At 43.2% G+C, this 18,757-nt stretch overlaps 1 protein-coding gene across 1 annotated transcript; it reads right to left on the reverse strand.

Moving 5' to 3' along the window:
• Positions 1-669: 669 nt before the first annotated feature.
• Positions 670-17,431, reverse strand: LOC124410328. The gene is made up of 10 exons (XM_046888596.1): positions 17,369-17,431; positions 10,878-11,198; positions 10,020-10,454; positions 7,701-9,643; positions 7,195-7,489; positions 5,999-6,643; positions 5,467-5,925; positions 4,512-5,030; positions 2,958-3,710; positions 670-2,884 (listed from the first exon to the last, which is right to left on the reverse strand). Exons 1-10 carry the CDS (start codon positions 17,369-17,371, stop codon positions 1,754-1,756), a joined length of 6,504 nt encoding a protein of 2,167 aa, XP_046744552.1. The 5' UTR covers positions 17,372-17,431; the 3' UTR covers positions 670-1,753.
• Between the last annotated feature and the right edge of the window lie 1,326 nt (positions 17,432-18,757).

Below are 18,757 nucleotides of genomic sequence, written 5' to 3' on the forward strand. Positions count from 1 at the left end.
ATTTACACAAATGTGGGCCGCACGATTAAGCAGGTGAATTTACAGCTGTCGGTCTTATTTTACAATTATGACAGGTTGAAGTTCGCCCTCGTGGTCTTGAAGGCCGACGACTTGAGACCATGAGCTGAAAAATAATTTCGAATTATTTTTTTCACAACTTTTCTTATCGCTAATCGGGATCCGAGTGCCGCGGATTATTCCAGGGATTAAATCAGTGCTATTTACATGACGAAGAGTACGATTAAGCTTAGAGCCCGATCATATTGTAATTGTAAAAAGATGGAATTAACCGCTTGGCACACGTGTCAAGGAATTTTAGGGCACTGGTTAAGGTTTAATCTACGGTCGGAAAACGGCAGGGACATCAAAGCGGAGCGAAGCCCTTCGTCGTTCTATTTCCGACAAAGCTTCGCGGATATAAAAATTTTTTCATACAAAAGTAAGATTTTCAGGAAAGGAAATTCGTGAAGTTCGAGGAGCAATCTAAGTTGGGTTAACAATTCGGTGCTTTTACGCGATGCTAGTACCTACCAACTTTGATAAATGAAGAAAATACCGATTTTCTGTCAGGCAAAAATTTTCTCAATTACATTTACTCCCATGATTTCCTCAATGCAATTAACACTTTTAAACGATCGTTTGCGAATTTTCATTCAACTGAGCGATAAATCGGAGTGAAATTTTTGGCACGTGGATACCAAACCGCGGAATAAAAGGGTCAACGTGACACCGCGTTTCTGTGATTTTCCTTTGGCAGAAAGTGAAAAAGCGAGCTCGGAATCCACTCAATAGAAGATATTATAGGGGTACAAACGTGAGGCATCGATCTTGCAGCGAAAGGGTTAAACCCGCAACATTCTTGGGCCAAAAATTTTTATACTTCCGCAATATATTACGCGTGCCCCAAGTGGTGTCGACTACACACATATATGTATATGTATGTACATATATACCGTGTATTATACATATTTCATACATATTACAACTGCCGTACAAATTCTGTTCGATCGTATTTATCTAAGAATTACATGTATTATTTTTATTACAGGTTTTCTTTTTCTTCAATTCTCCTTCTTCTGGCTACCGATACTTCATTACCAATTGTAAGAATGTTAAATTAAATAATTCTAATAATATATAATGTAATATATAATGATAATAATAATAATAATAATATTAATTAATGATAATTGTATCGTTTCATTAAATAAATGGTATTAGGTATGATTCTCTAAGATATATACTTTCGATTTCTGATCTCCTTTAAATATATGCCACTGTTTATTTTCATTTCTATTCCGTATTCCTATACTTGTATATATATATATATATATATATTTCCTTTTCATTTGTATTTATCTACATAATATGTACTGATATATATGTATATGTATATATATATTTATAAATATTATTAATGCATAGTGTCTTAATAATTTATTTATGATGCAATGATTTTATGTAATAGAAAACGAAAGTGATAATAATAGTTTATCAGTTAGTTGTAATTTGGTACTTGAGTATGTAGAGAGAAATGTCGATAATATACGCAGCGAGTCTCCACCGAGAAAATTATTGGAAAATAATAATTGACAATGCAGAAAGTTTCGTCTAAACTAACTGTATATTTTCAGACTAGTTTCTGCGTTTAAACTGTGTGATTGGTGTTTTTAAGTAATAAATTACGCCCCCTAGACCGCAAACCGCGAAGTTTCTTCATGCTTGAAACAAAAAAATCAAGAAGAGAATTCGTTTATCTCCGTTTAGCCGATTTGGTCTTGACGCAACGACCTCTGTAGCATATTTCCGTCATGTGGGACACCTCGGTAGTTGTCGACGTTCTAAGAACTTTACCGAGCTGATCATCCTTGGTACCTGTAGTCGCAACGGTGGTCGTGCTGACCACCGGAACTTCCGTCGTAAGCTCGTCCGGAGAAATGGGGACTTCCGGCGTGGTGATGGGAGTGAAATTGAGTGTTGTTACTTGTTCCGGAGTCGTCGTCTGATCGACTTTCGTCGTTGACGTTGTCGCGACGGCTTCAGCGCTTTCCGTCTTTTCAACCCTCGTCTCTACGCCAGCGTTGCTCTTCCGCTCGAAAAAGACGGACGTTGGGTCAGCTGTACTCGTTTCTTCCGGTGCCAAGGCCGGAGTCGTTGCTTCTTCGGCTCCTTTCATCGTTTTGAAGAAGGCGTCAACGTAGCCGGAGATGCTCTGAGCCAACGTGGCCTCTTTGACCTCGTCTTCATCTTCCGGGTCTTCAGCGACCGTGTATTGCAGCTTCGGATCAACCGTGACTAGCTCGTCTTCCTCTGCCTTCTGCGTCACAGTTTCGAAGTCGTGTCTCCACCACGGTTTCGCCTGATGTTTGGGATGGAATCGGTCGTCCTTCTTGACCACCGACTCCGTCAGTTTCGTCGCCATTTTTTCTGACTTGGGAGAGACATTCTTCTGACGCTCGGTTGTCGCTTCTGTCACGAACTTCTTCTCACTTTGCAGGGTAGTCGGAAGCTCGCTGGTTTTCTGGCTCTGTTTTGTCGTCCATTGCGCGGTCGCTGCTTCGGTAGTGCTCGTGGCTTCCTCCGGATCGTTTGGAACGCTGGTCGAGGTCATTGTGACGGCGTCCACGGCTGGCTCTTCGTCTTTATCCTTTGTCATCTCCTCGAGGAACTCTTCCAGGAAGGATTTAACGGTCGTCGGTGGTTCGCTGCTTGTCGAACTGACAGTTGTCGGAGGCTTGGGTTTGTCGAAACGTTCCGTCTCTTCATGGCTCTGTTTTTCGCGGACTAGAGTATTCCAAGCCGAAACCAGGTGCTGCGATTCCGCGGTGACGAAATCGTCCGATGGCCTCACGCGTACCCTGACACGTCGTCGTCTTTGCGCGATCTGAAAGATAAACAATTATCGAACCTCGTAAAAAAGAAACACCCAAAATGACTTCAGTGAGTTGTATACTCACTCTCTTAGTGGTCGTCGGCTCTTCGGAAAGTTCCGAAGTGGCGGATTCTCGTTGGTCAGTTTCCTCTTCGCTATCTTTCGTCACCAAAGTCGTTGGGGCTTCGCTCGTCATGTTGACGGGATCTTGAGTGACATTCGGGGTCGTGGTCGAATCAGTTTGAGTCTCATTTATCGCCACGTCAGCCTTTTCAGAAACAGCTTCTGCGCCCTGACCGTTGTTCCAGAATTGAATCGCGTCCAGACTGCTCGGACTGTCTTTAAGGGGATCGTTTTTCTCCTCGACGAACTGTCTGCCATGGTGTGAGCCGCGGTTTTCGGTTTCCTTGAGCTCGAGACCCTCTTTCTTGGCGTTTCCAAGGTAGCTGGCATTGACGACGATGGTTCTGGGCGGTTCGGAACCATCAGTTTTGCCAGACAAGATATCCGGTCCGGCAGTGATGATGTCGAATGACTCCTCGTTCTTCTCTTGCCTTTGAATACTTCTCGCGTCTCCAGATTGAACGTGGTTCGCCAATGAGCTCGGTTGGAAGGATGACAGGGTCAATTTAGTCGACCATTGGCTTTCCGCGCCGTCAATGTCGCTTGGCGGCTTTCTTTCAGGGTGACCTGCAGGCTCGGACCTTCCTCTGTTCAACTGGATATACTTGCGGTGATGCGAGGTCCCCAGCTGCGTCTGATCGTACTCTTCTTTCGGCTCTTCGTGACTCGAACCGACGCCGAAGTTCAGGACGAAGTCCGAGCGTGGAAACTGTAGCTAGAAATATTCGCGGCAAGTTTGATTATTATTTATATTTTCACATCGATGATGCTGCTTTAAAAGTTACGATTTAATTTACGAACTTATGATCTGCGGTAGATTTTACCTATGATTTAGGAAAAAAATTGCCCAAGTCTAAAGGGCACCTCAAGGATCAACCCTAATTTCTCACCAGGTTTCCTCCTCGACGCTCAAGCTATCCTACGAACTAAATTATGAATTCTTAAACCACGACCTGACTGCCTACAACGGAATGATAATAATCCTGTAGAGGGGTGTATTTTAAATTCCATGAATAAATTGACATTCGTGTTTTAACGCGGTCTATCACGCAGTGGCTTAACCCTTTTATACAAAATTTCCCAGCCTCTCTTACTTACGAGACTTGCTGACTCGTCTTGAATTTAAAAGATTTTCTACCATAGAAACTGTAGCCACACGTTAAGTGATTGAGTAATTGAATATTTTCAAATGATATTAGAATAATGATTCAAATGGTGGTTATTGAACTGGATTCAAATAATGGAGGTGCGTGTAGTCCGCGTGGACGCAGATCGATAGTAAAGCGGAATCTTATATGAACGCGTTCATGGAGGAGTTGGTTTATGGCCTGGAGAGGCCGTATCACCTGGTTTCCATTTGTCAGACATTCGAGCCGACGTTTTCTCCATCCCCGAAAAAGCCCATGTTTCTAACAAAGTTGAATAATTCCCTTCACTTTCTCTCTCTCACTCTTCCTCTTAAAAAAGAACGAGGGTAGAAATATTGGTCTTACATCACCGTCGACGGTATACTCACATTTTCATCCTGTTGAAAAGCACTCAGTTGTCCCGGTCTCTGCAGAGCCTCGGCTTGAGGAAGGCTTTCCAAATTGGGTGTTTTCAATTCATCTTTGAAAAGGGTTCGCAAGTCTGTTTCTTCGGACGGAGCTGGAATCCCCTGAATTATTTGCGGCGGGTAGTTTTCGTCGAGTGGTAATTCATTGCTCGAGTCGAGAACGGATTCTGTCGTGGTTGTTGTGGTCGTCGTTGTCGTCGACGTCGTCGTGGTTCTCTTCTTCGCCGGCCTTCTGCCCCTATTGCGAGGTCTGGTCGTCCTCGACTCCTGGTCGTTTTGCACCCTGGGTTTTACAGTGTAAGCTTCTTCTTCGAGGCCTTGCGATGCGGCGTTTGCTACGCGTGGTACCTCCGTCGTGGATCTGGTCAACGGTCGTCGATTCGTGACTTGATACCTTGATCGATTCTTCAACGTTTCAGAATGCGGACTGCTCACTTCGACCGGCGCGTCGTTCGACGATTGAACTTCGTGCGATTGAACCTGAAAAGAGAAAGAATGAAACTATGTCAGTGTCCATTGACGGCGGTAAGCCTTCTCCGTTCTACAAGCTCAGACTGTAGAGGGTTTGAAAAATTAACAGACAAAAACGTTCCACCCCTTATTTCCGTTCTCGCGGCTCTGCCTGAAGAAGTTTCGACCGACTTACGAATCCTAATCGCTCTAAGAGTCATAAATCATTTCCGACTCTTCTTTAAGAGTGTAATAAAAAGTCGACAACCGCTCAAAATGCTTTGACACTTTTTACACCAAGTCCAAAAGGTCGTATATAAACTTCGTTTTACGTATAGCATAAATTCTCGACACCTTTTGTCGGTTCAGGTATCATTAACCCGGATCATACCAAGGTTCTCATTTCTTTCCAAAGCTTCATTGAGAAGAAAAATGAAATGGAGATCTTGACCTAGCGAGTATCTACCTGATCGTGTTTAGGTCTGAAGGTGCCACCATTCTGGTTATTTTCATCGCTGATAGGATGGATGGGTTTGAAGCTCGGAGGTCTGATGAATCCGTACTCGATTTCGTCGTCGGTATCTTTTTCGTAGCTCTTGGGTGCCTGAGTGGTGGTAGTCGTGGTGGTGGGTCGATGAAGAGGAGCCTGAATCCGCACGTAGTCGTTGTTGGCCGTTTGTCCGCGCTGATTCGCCTGAGAGCGATTCCTCGACCTGGTTCGAGACCCGGGCTGCGTTCTGCTAGACGAATGCTGCCTGTCCTGATTGACCGCACTGAACCGGACGAATTCATCCCTGGATCCGGTCGGCCGAGTCTGAATAGCTGAGTCGACGCGGGGACGGTTGCCATTCTGACCCAGCCGTGTGCGCACCCTTTGCCGAATAATTGATGGCGTCGAAGTGGTGGTTGGTCTTAGGGTCGTGACCTGGAACGGGGAAAACAGAGTCCAAGAGATCGTGAATTTCGGAACCAATAAGACTCGTCAACGCGTCACTCACCTCTGGCGCTTCAGTGGTCGTGCTGGGGCCCGTGAAGCGGTTGCTGTCGTCCGATGGCCGGTTGTATACCGGTCCAGAAGTTGGGCCTTGTGGTTCGAGGTGCTCGGATTGAACCGAGTCGGGTGGTGACAGCTCGTGGTTTGGAACAGGAGCGGAGCCGTAAACTTGATCGCGGTTAAAGTCGTTGTATTGGAAGGTGTTGGTGCTCTCCTTGTCCTGGGAATTCACCGGCTGACTATCGTAAATTTGAGCTGTGGTTTGGGGATATTCAGCCGTCGGTCCCACGGCCCCGATTTGGGGCTGGAAATTGAAACCATCCAACGGTCTTGCCCCGACGTTTGGAAACCCGGCGTGATGGTGATCGATTCCCTCGATGCCTTGGATCTCCTGTTGGAATACCTGAGCTCCTCCTTCTGCTCCGACAACTGCTTCGGGCACAGCTGCACCGTGAAGAGGTTGGGCTTCAGCTTGCAGACCGTCGTTTGATATGCTGGTTGGGGTTGGCGATGACTGGAAGACCTCCTCAGTGTTCTGGATCGGCGCGGTTGGTCCCTGAAGAGAATGTCTCGGTGGGATATTCGGGTAGTTTGGTTCCTGGTTTTGAGCGTTCTGCACCTGCTGCGAGAGCTCAGCGTCCGATTGAGCCTGAGGTTCAGAGAAATTGTTTATCGGATTACTATAATACCAGAAGGAGTTTCGGAAGAGAAATTAATCCATTTGTTCTAGCGAAAGCGCCAAGTCTAAAATACAAATCTAATTCCACGAGACTGTTCGGCGTTAATCGATTAACGACACTGCTTACATATTTACATTACTAAGAAGTTCATATATCACATTCTATTTTCATATGGAAAAATAGACAAGCCACGTACAGTACAGAGCTGTACGATATCTCAGGTTACCAATTCAAACCGTGCATAAATTCTATACCCCAAAACAAAGTCGGTTGTTGTATTGCCGAACATCGCGTGCCCGTGCAAATATTATCGATTCAATCCAATACAACGAACCGCGAACATTGTCTGACTTCTCCGATAACACGGAATAGGTATCTAATAACTAAAACTCGTCTCAGCCTCAGCTTTAAAAATGTCCATCGATTATCCCGGAGAGACCTCAAGGCCCAGACGCCGGCAGTCGTGAACGGCCTCGAGCTCTAATAGCACGTGGATTAGAGTAGAATGGGGATAGTGTACCTCCGGTTGGACCGCATTCCGGTCACCACCTCGTCCCCTGTATCTCAGCTGATTCCTCTCTACGGGCCTTCTATGTTGCTCAGGCGCGTTGAAGTGATGGGTTTTCTCTCGTGTCTCGGACAGCTTTGCTTTGGTCGGTTCGTAGGTCGGTTCTTGATAGGCTTCGGTGGTCGTCGCGTATCCTTGGCGCGCCCTTGATCTGCTGTAAGGTCTTAATCGTGGTTTCTCAGTGACCGAGGATCTCGTTGACGGGTAATCCGTAGTTGTTGGTGGTCTGGTCGGAACGATTCTGCCTCTGAAATTGAAGTTTTTCTTTAATGTTTTCGTACGATTACGGTGGTAATTTTAGCGGCTCAACATGTGCACCAACATCATAAAAATGACTGAAAGTAAAACGACGTTTATGAGATACAGAAAAAAATCCCTCTTCAACGTCTTTTAGTTTGAGGATTTCAATCCGTTGGTTAAATTCATTTTCAACCATACCGAACATTTTTTAATCTCACCTTTGTCTTCCGCGGGTTCTGTGGGTCGTGGTGGAGGGTTCGGTTGTTGTTGTGGTCGTTGTGGTTGACGGGGTGGTGGTTGGTGTTTCGTAGGTAGTCTTTTCGACGAACTGGTTCCGTTCGAAGAGTGAATTGACGAGACTTGGTAGCTGCGAAGATATCCTTGGTAGTTCATTGGGAATCGAATACTGCGTCGGTCCCTGGGAGAGCCCTGCAATTTCACCGGTTTCTTGAACGGCTGGCTGCTCATTCGTTACGGGGTTGTAAGCCTGGACGACTTCCTCCTGGAACTGGTTGTGTTGCGGGCTTGAAGGTGTCGTCTCCGGGTTGTACCCAGCGGTTCCATGAGCCTGTTCCTCGACGTAAAACTGCCTGAATTTCGTTTTCGTAACAACCGTCTCGGTCGAGGGGTGGTACTGGGGGGTTGACGAGGTCTGGGGTGACCTGTCGTCGTTATAGAATTGCCTGTGCCTGTATCTCGTTCCCCCGGTAGACGGGGTTGAAGAGAATCCAGCCTGGTAGCTGGGAGTTGTAGTGGCGACGAGTGCCTCCTGGGAGAACTCGGGGGTGGATTGAGACGCATAGGGAAGAGTCGGGGTGGTGGCGTAAGCGTTGGGCTCAACGATTGGCGCAGTCTCCTCAACGCCGTCGAAAACCCCGGGCTCCTCTTCTAGAGTGTTTACGACGACGGAGCCGATGTGCGGTGCGGGAAACGGGATCTTCGAGTATCCAGGGGGCGGTTTGAAGCTGAGTGGAGCGACGAAGAAGGGGAGCTTGTCGACCTTGCGCTCGACACGATTATTGTCGATGGCGGAGAGGTAGGGCAGATCGAACTTGGCATAGCCGTGTGGCGGGTCGAGGTTGCTCGGGCCAACAAAGACCTGGGGGGCATCTGGGCCGACCGAGTCGAGAACGGATATGGTCTTGGCGTCCTTGAGGATGCTGAGGACGTCGGAGACTCGCAGGTCCTCGGGGTTCTTCACGGGGCTGTTGCTGCCCATGTAGACGGACAGCGGTGGCTGGTTGGGCGAGGGAGTGGTCGCCGTTTCCTGGCGGCCACCGTGTCGCTGGCGTCCCTTGACCCTCGGGCCTTGATTCTTGGGCCTTACGGTCTCGGTCAGGTGTTGTTGCTGGGCCTGATTACGGGCCCGGTTCTGGGCGTCGATGTTCGCCGCCTCGTCTTGTGCCCTGCGCTGCTGCTCGATGGTCTCCTGGTGGGCTTGACGATGGGCCTCGAGCTGCGCCTGAGCTCGTGCCTCCTCCTCTGCCTGCTGGCGTTCCAGTTCCCGTTGCTGCTCGAGCGATCGCTGGATCTCTATCTCCTTCTGCTTCTCGAGGGCGGCCAGTTTGTCGATCTCCGCTTGGCGGGCCAGCGTCTCTTTTCGCCTCCGCTCCTGCGCCCTGATCTCGGCAATTTTCCGCCGCTCCAGCTCCTCCTGACGCCTGATTTCCTCCCGGCGTTCCACCTCCTTCTTCAGCTTCTCAAGCTCCATCAGCCTGGCCTCCTCCGCTTGCCTTTCCAACTCCTTACGCAACTCCAACTCCTTCTGACGCTTCAGTTCCTGCTCCCGCTGTACTCGCTCCTCGTGCAATTTCGCTTGTCGCTCTAGCTCCTTCTGCTCCTCCTTCAACCGAGCGAGCTCCTTCTCTCGGGCCTCCTTCTGGATCCTGTCTCTCTCCAATTGATCCTGCTGCAACTGGTACAGTATCTGCTGGGCGAAAACTTGCTGCGACGTCGTTGGCCGAGTACCCTCGATCCCTTGGCTCACTCCCAGTAGTCCCGAATTGTGGCCCGTCAATCGACCCCTCTGTGGTTGCTGGTACTGAGTCTGCTGGAGCACCGACGACTGCTGCTGCTGCTCCAGAACTTGTTGCTTCCGGTTACGACCCCGCTGCGTCTTCTGCTGGGCCAAAGTTTCTGCAGGAACGTAGAGCAGTTGGACCTGCCGGATAACAAGTGTTCTTAGTAATCTCTTGTTCTGAGATAGCACACTTAGTGAGACACCGATGATCATTCGACTGACTGAAGCCGACATAATGTCAACGGATCAAAAGATTTACTTAAAATTGGCAAGATTTTAAGACTCTTCGCCTGTGACGTGGTGTTATGACAGTCAATTATAAGTTTCTAAAGTCCAACCTATCTCAACGTCCACGAATCTTCTCAAATACCAAAGAGATCAAAACAAAGTCAGAACAAAAACTATAGACATCATGCGCAAATCATTACGGTAAATGTAACAGGAACAGTAAAATATGTTACTAACTTCATTTTGTGTCGGCATAAGTCGATTACATAATTTCAAAATCGATTCTTACCTCTTCCTCACCATCGTTCTGTCCATCCAGCGAACTCGGCGTCGTCTGCGAGTTGAGTTCGCCGCTATTCTGATCATCTCTAATTTGTTGTTGCTGTTCTTGTTGTTGTTCCTGTTGCTGTTGTTTCGAGTTCCTGTAGTGTCCACCTTGTCTAGCAACGTATTCTCTCGTCTTTCCCTTTGCCCCAGACTGGTTCTGCTCCTCATCCCGATTCCTGACGTCTTCTTCGCTCTGGCTTGTCCCCTTCTGGTTATTCTCGGCCAAGAAGTTCTGGGCCGGGAACTCTGGTGGTTGGGGTTGGTTCCCCGGAGGAGGTGGGAGCAGGGCATCAGGTGCGAGCTGGGGCAGCGTCTGAAGGTTGGCAAAGGTGCTTTGGTGGAGCGCTGACTTCCGTTCTTCATCGGTAGCGAAACCCTCCGGAAGGTAGGACTGGGCCTGGATAAAATATTCACCGCTCTAGTTTATCTCACAGTCTCTACATGTATCTGCCTCAAATCATGACCGACAGCCGCGCACGAGCTAACTTTCATTACAGAGTTCGCGCGGAATACTTCATCAGGAACTGCAGTTTCGTAATAGCCACATTTCTATTTTCCATTATAACCCGGGTTAAGTAATCCGCTACGGAATATCATACGGCACTCGCTCTTGTCTCGATCCCCCCCTCACCGAAATTTTTTTTGCTCTCATTCTTTTCCCCACTCGCAACGCTTTAAGATCTAGTTATTAAGGTGGTCGAAAAAAGAGTACAAGAAGCTGGTTCTCCGACGGAGGCGGTTTAAATAACTAAAAACAAGGCCTGGTAGGGAAACAAATAAATATGACAAAAAGTAAATAAAATAAATAAAAAATTCTCACCTGAAGAAGCTGCTGTTGAGCTCTTAGCTGCTGCTGGAGAAGAAGCAGCTTCTGGATGCTCTCCTGCGTCTCTTGGATCTGCAGAAGCTGTTGCTGATACTGCTGCTGTAGCTCCGCTGGCAACGCCAGCTGCCGCAGGTTTCCGGGATTTCCATCACCGCTGGGCCCACTTCCGCCTTCCTGGATCGACCTGGGACTCGCCAACGGGATCCAATCGCTGTTTGCTACTTGTCTCGACCATCTCTCACCCTTTGCGGACCCGAAACAGGCCTCGAGGGTCAGGATAATCGCTAGCGCCAGGAACAGGCGACGCCGCACGATCTGCGGAAAGATAGAGATAAAAATTGGGAAAGGGCGAAGCTTGTAAAATGGGCGACAGGCTTACGTAAGCACTTATACTTCTGTGTATGTGTGTGTTTTTAATTCTATCTTTTTTTGTCGCTTTTTGCATCTCTGCAGCACCGAGTAGTGAAATCGGTGGAAAGTTACTCCGTCCATTGTCAGTTTGACTGAGATTATTTGGCGAATTGATCGTGTGTCGTTTAGTATTATTTGAACTTTGTTCTCATTTCTGCGTATATTCGCGAAAAATTATACTTATAACGTAAAACGAGTGTTAAGTCCGGAAGTTTTGCGATAATTATACGGTTTTCATCTCGGGGATTTTTTTAATTGAGTCAAAGGACCTCTATATCTTTATTTTTTTTTCTTCTTCTTCTTCTTCAGCTTCGAAGAGCCTGAAATCTCAACGGTAGAAATTTGCATTCCCGAGCTGCGTTGTCTTTGCAGTTTTACATAATGATTATCATTTATGAGTAGATAAAAATTAGCGAAATTTCGTTTCTCTCAAAGTATTCAAGCCGCACAATTTAGGTAGGGTTTTTAAAATCATTACTGTAACTGCAGTTATTACACTAATTGCGCAAAACCGCAGGTAAAGAGTGAAAGAGAGAGAAAGAAAATTGTAAAAATATCAGCCGGGCTGCACGAATCGAATAAGGAATCAGGTAAAAATGTATATAATCATACGCATTCACTTCAGAGGGTATATATATATATATATATATATATATATATATATATATATATATACATACAGTGACACGGGTGTTGCTAATAAATAACTTTATGTTTTTCAAACCGTTTTGCGGTGGGCAAGATTTCTAATATCTCGCGGTTTACTTGGACACGGTGATTATTACTCTTGAGGTGTATTATTGTAACAACGTTTCGCCGTTTATGACTAATTTTGATCCTGGCTGAAGCGAATTCGAATCAAAAATCTGAAATGGAAACCGCGAGCTCAGGCCTCAGATTCGAAAAAGCAAAAACGTGTTTCATGGCTGAATTTTACTGGCGTAAGATTTTTTTCCCTCCAATTATTCGCGCCTCAATATATGCTTGCAGCGATTTTATCGACACAGCTCTGAACCCGGGACTTCGCGTTCCATTTTTGCCCTGATCCGAATCTGTCGCGTTATACTTTTACTTCGTTCCCCATGATGCAGGCTGTGTGTGCAGATACATATTCCTTATATTTAGAGAGTAATCGCCTTGTGCAGTTCGCCGGTGAATGTAGTCGGCCTTCTGAATAAACCTCACGCCGGAACAACGCGTGTACAACGTATATTAATATGACCGTATATACAATAGTACATATTTACTGTTATGTGTGCTAAACGTCGCGGACAATTAAGATCGGCGTTAATCACTCCCGCGTTGTATTTATACCTAATTATAAAACACGCGCCTCTGCAGTTATCGCCGTTATTAAACATAACATCCGAGCGACTCTCCGATTCTCTGATTCGCGTGTTCGACGGTCTTACTTCCATCCCCTTTGAAATGATCCGCTTATTATAACGTTAAACTCTGTCCTGCGCTCGCGGTATGTAGAGTGAGACTCTGCCTAACGAACTGTGCACTATGTATAATACCTACTCCATGAATTCCATGATTTCTAATAAATAGCAATGAAACTATGAAAGGTAGAAAAAGCGGCCACTTATTCACCGCATGACATGTTGGCGACGTACGCTAACCTAAAAGTAATCGATGCGTCGATTAATCGGATCGAGAAAAATAATCGAACACGTATCGATTCTATCGGCGAAAATTAATCGATTGTTTCGTTTTCTTTTTTTTTTTTTTAATGGTTGCGTTCAAAATATTTTTCAATTGTTCCTTCATCTTTCACTTATTATATGAAATATAGGTACTTAAGGATATACCTATATTCTCTGAGTATTATTACACCAATAATTACCATTCATGATTTGATTGATAAAAGTAGTTTTTTACCTTAGACACTGCAGAGAAAAGTTGAATGAATTTTACAAGAACTGGTATAATAAACTTTCTTTCCTCGAAAAATGAAATTTTATTACAGAAGTTCACGCACCTCTCGCATTTGACGGTTTGCATAATTTTTAGTTAAGAATTTCTCCCAACGAAATATAGATGAATAAATAAACAAATCGGAAGCCTGACAAGTTTTCAGTCCACTCAAGAAAGTCAGGATTTCTGATTATTTCGTTAAATACTTTGCAGCAATGATAAAATCATTTCAATTCATCTTGCGATATTTAAACTTTCTTGTCAAGACACGTGTGATTTTTTTCACAACAACAACAACAATAATAATAATTGGAGATTTTTTCTAAAATCAACAACAAACAAGCACAGCAAGAATTGTACAATCTATCAACACACATGAAATAAAAGAAAGTTTTCCAGAGGACTAATTCTATACTTAACTGTAAAATATTACTTTGTCTAATTGAATAAGATTCATGCAGGATAAGAAAAAATTCTGAATTATTAACGACACTTTCGAAATTTAAGTTTAAACTCGTGATTAGTATCAAATCTGTATAGGAAATAGTAATATAATTTGAATGGCAGATAAGTGAGTGGGTTCAGAAGTGAAAACGCCATAAAAAAAAATTAATTATATATATATATATAAAAAAAAAAAAAACCAATAATAATAACAATTCCTGCAGCGACATTGGTTCGGGAATAAAGACCGCGAAGACCTTGGTGTCAATTTTATAGGGCACTCCAAACTCTTCCTTCTCTCTCCGAATATTTCCCGGAGAAAGTATAATATTAATTCAGGCATGCAAAGTAGATAAATTAAGCCGACATCCGCTCAACGAATTATAGCTAAAATGCTAAATGCAGATCAAACTCTACCATGTGTCTACAGGGAAAGAGCGCACCTTATGCGTGTGAGTCAAGTCGTTCGAATTTTATTGGCCGAATGTTACCGCCTGATTGAGCAGTCGATGCAATACCAATCGCCACGGTCAGAAAATATCCCTAGAAGACCACCCTTAGCTGTGGTCTCCTAGGGACATTTTCTAACACAGCTAAGGGTGGTCTCCTAGGGACATTTTCTGGCACATCTAAGGGTGGTCTCCTAGGGATATTTTCTGACAGTTGCGATTAGTATTGCGTGGGCTGCTCGATCAGGCGGTAATTGTCGGCCATTAAAATTCGAACAACTTGACACACGGTATACAGAATTGAAGAGATAGGTACTCGCTCGTGCGATTAGAACCAGCTTTTTTTCTGCCGCCGGCTACTGCAGCTCCGACAATTCGGTCCGAATTTTCTGAATTGACTCGTGCAAGCGGCTCCGTGGACCCTCCGCAGAGCAAATAACTTATTAAAAGGAGGTCAGCACCTTTCTCTGTTAGCAAGAACGCCGCGCTGCATCCTCCGACTTGACTTACTCGCACAGTTCTTTGGCTTATAAGTTAGCGATCCGCGATCCAGAATCACGGCTTACGCCACACACGATCGCAATTAATTTCTCGATCCGTGTGACCCGGTCCAATTTTCCCCAGTCATTGCCATGGAATTCTGCCTGCGTTTTATCACTAAAGGTACAGGTACCCTTAATTTACTTCCTTTTTTTATATATGTAGGTATACAATATTTTGTATAGTATTTAATTTTTACAATATATCGCGATTTTTTTCGCAAATCAGACTCGTGGATAGATTAATTGGCTTTTAATTTCCGATACTCATTTCAGCTTATTTATTACCATAGGGAATTGATTATACTATACAATATCGTTATGCAAATCTTAAGAAACTCTGTAATTTTACACTAAATTTACTGTGTGACCGGTTGACGTTATAAATTTCACGTTATTGAGAAACTCCATTGATTTCAATCGCTCTATTCGTATTGAACGTCAGAATTTTTTCCGCAACATTCTCGCACTTTTAAATGATATGTAAGCAATTTTTTAACTTGTATGCGACAATATTGTGTACAAAGTTTAATGTTTACAGATGATCGATGAAATAAGTTGAAATGAAGTCGAATAACTGTATCAATAAAGATTCGTCGAAAAATTCGGCAACCCAATTTTGAAATTTAAAACGGCGCATCCAATATGGTGGACGAAAATTAAAAATCTGATCAAATACGATCAAAGTACCAAATTTGCGAAATCTGATTTTAAATTCGTAATCAATGATCCCGAAAACTCTTGGACAAAGTTTTTCTCCGGATTCGATCGTCTTTGAAATTATCATCCGCCGTATTGGATCCGGCATCTTGAATTCTTAAAATCCGATTTCAGATTCATAATCAGCGAGGCCATAAACTTATAATTTATGTAAAACATGTATATATGTGTAAAACGATAACTTTCTCGAATATAAATTATACGATCAATTTTCACGATTTTTTTCAATCAATTTGCTTCTAACAAAAATAATAATTAATATTATAAGAAAATTTCGAAAAACGAAGGGTAAAAATAATTTCGCGCCTTATCGATCACGCGCCTTCCTCACTGTGTCAGATCGAATAAAGAACACGGTGAGCAAAACGATCAGATTGATTGCTCGAATGAATTTCACGAATGCAATATGCTCCGGGAAAAAACGTTACACAGGGAATTGTGGGTGTTTATGAAACGAGAAATAGTCGCGGGCAGTCAGCGTGAAACCGGTACTTCCTGGTCAGAGCTAGGAACTGTCTTTCGCTGTGCATCCGCATTTATAAGCTGTCTGTGTGCTTGATTATGCAATTAATTGCGTTTTAGCATTGGTTGCCAGATTTCGTCGCGATACGTTTTTGCCGGAACTGTGTTTGAAGAAACCCGTGATTATTTGTTATCGTCGATTCGAGTAAATAGCAATTAAAAACAGAATTTCCAGTCCGAGTTCCAGATGTCAAATTTTGATTTCTTCTACGCAACAAATAAATAGAAAAAATAGTTTTATTGAATAAAGTTTGTTTTCGAGAATTAACGAGATCAATATTTCGGATCTTATTGTTAACAAAAAAATTACCCATTTACCCAAGCATTTGTTGTAAATAAAAATCAAAAAAACTTCAATTTTGTAGCCACAAATCACTTTTTTTTTTTCAGAAATTACAAAAAAAAAACCAAAACTGTAAAAAAAAAAAAAAAAAATCCACACACACATCGCCATCTACTCGCACACTGAGCTCCATTTCTCGCAGCATCCCGTGGACCAAAAAGAGCCGATGTGTCTTTTGTTTTGCGGTTTTTTTTTTTATCTCACGCTTTTGATTATTCCGCAGGCGTCGCGGATCTGGAAGCCTTGGAAAAAAGCTGTCTAGGAGCGCGAGGCGATTATCAAGAATCGCGCGAGCGCTGATATAGTGGGTCAGTGTGTGAACGAGCGGCTGGACAAATTCCTTTTCGAGAAAATCGTCCCCGAGACGGAAACGTTTTTTCCTATTATTCCTCTTTCTGTATTTTTATTTTACTCCTCACAGGTTTTCGCCTTGCGAAGACGAAGAGATATATATATATGCATAAATATAAATATAAATTTTTGGAGGAACAAGACTCGTTTGCAAATGGATACAATAATTAAAAACTTTGTTATTCGACCCGAAATTTGAATAGTTTATATTTTTGGCCATAGTAGGTACAGAAAAATTATCGATGCCTGACCCGTATTTCTTTTTCCAAGCCTTTCAGCACTCGAGTCGAATAATTACTTTCTAAATTTGTTTTCGGGTTTTATATGCTTCTTACGTTGTAATAACGCCATGTTAATTAACGCTTCAAGTACCTTTATTGTTTTCTCATATTTAATCAAGAAACTCGATATTTTCTTGTCGGGAAAGAATGAAAAGAAAATAAAACAGTCTTTATGGACTGTATATAATATTACAGAATAGCAATGATGATAATTATAAATTAATTATCAACATTTTTTCGGTTTTTGTTATAATTCATAGGGCAAAAATTTCTTGCTTAAAAACTTGGATATAATATTCAACGAACGTTTCTTTTGCCGGAGACTTCAATACGCATCGAAAGATTTCTCATTTTAATTTTATGGCTACGCTTTGATTTCAAACTTCTCTTCGATTGTTTCGTGATGAAAATTAAAAAAAAAAAAAAAAGCAGATATTAAAAAATAAACAAAAAACAAGACAGTTTTAATAAACAAAATATTAAATAATCTGACAAATAAACTCACCATCGTGAATATAAACGGGGTTTTCCTATCCTTCACTGATTATCTTCGATCACTTTATGCAAAAATAGGAAAAACCGATAAAGTGAGAAAGAAACTATATATGTAAAAAAAAAAAAAAAAAAAAAACAAATTCAAGAATAACGACTCCACGTAAAAAGAGCCCGATTCTTTATAACCGCTACAATTTCTCCCCTTCGTCGAATCACTGAATATCGCACTGTCCGGTGTCCATATCGATCACTCCAACAACGATCTGATCTAGAAGGTGAAACCGTTTTTGCCCACGTTTTTGATCCCGAAATTTGACAAGAAATAAAACGAAATTTGTATGAAAACAAACAAACAAACAAACAAACAAACAAACAACGATAATTATTTTTCTTCTTCTTCACTACCCTATTGAGTAACGGTAATCAGTAACACCGACCCGATCTCTTAGCCAGACTTCGTTTCTTTGAGAGGATGCGATCGCAGTGGACAGTCTATATACTCTCCCCACCACGAGATCCGGATGGATATCCTTAGTCGGTGCTGCTTATAGTCACTCGCCGCTTATACATACGAACCACTTGTCTTCGGGGTGCTTCGCTTCTCCGTCTCTGCTACCGAATGCCGATCATCCGGTCAAAGAGAAAGACTTTCCTTTCCAACTCTAGCCAAGAACTCGCCGACCGTAATTCGCCGTCTCCTCTACTCGAGGAAAATTCAACGGGGTGGTGTAAAAAAAAAAAAAACGCCCCATAATTTTGTCGCATGGAAAAAAAATTTCACCGTTTTTTATGTAAATTGTCAATTTTTGCTATAACAGTTTTCATCGTTTTCAATCTTATATATTTTTCGTACGGTTGCACTTATTCGCAGAGTTTTTCTTAATGAAATGAAATTTCTCGTATTCGGTATTGTTTAAACATTTCGGTCATAATGGTAAGTATTTTTACCACCTATTTTATAACCGTTTTATGGATGTGTTTTGGCGAATTTTTTAACATATTTATTTGCGGTTTTGCAAGATGTTAAAAATTCAAAATGGCGGAACCGTATGGCCCACGAAAATTTCAAATTAGATCGAATTCGAAGAAAAAACTCTATTCAGAGGTTTTCGGGGTCGCTGATTACGAATCTGAAACGAGATTTCGAAAATACAAGATGGCGGATCCAATCAGTGACTCCAAAAACCCCTGCACAGATTTTTTATACCGTATTCGATAAGATTTGAATTTTTCATCCACCATATTGGATCCACCATCTTGTATCTTCGAAATCTCGTTTCAGATTCCTAATCAACGACCCCAAAAGCCATGGAAGCGGAACAAAGTGTGATTCAAAGGGTTAACATTAGTATAATAACAATCGGCTGTAGGTTTCTATAGAATAAACAAAGTTCTTTGA

The sequence above is a fragment of the Diprion similis genome, chromosome 9 (genome assembly GCF_021155765.1).
Source record: "Diprion similis isolate iyDipSimi1 chromosome 9, iyDipSimi1.1, whole genome shotgun sequence".
NCBI lineage: Eukaryota > Metazoa > Arthropoda > Insecta > Hymenoptera > Diprionidae > Diprion > Diprion similis.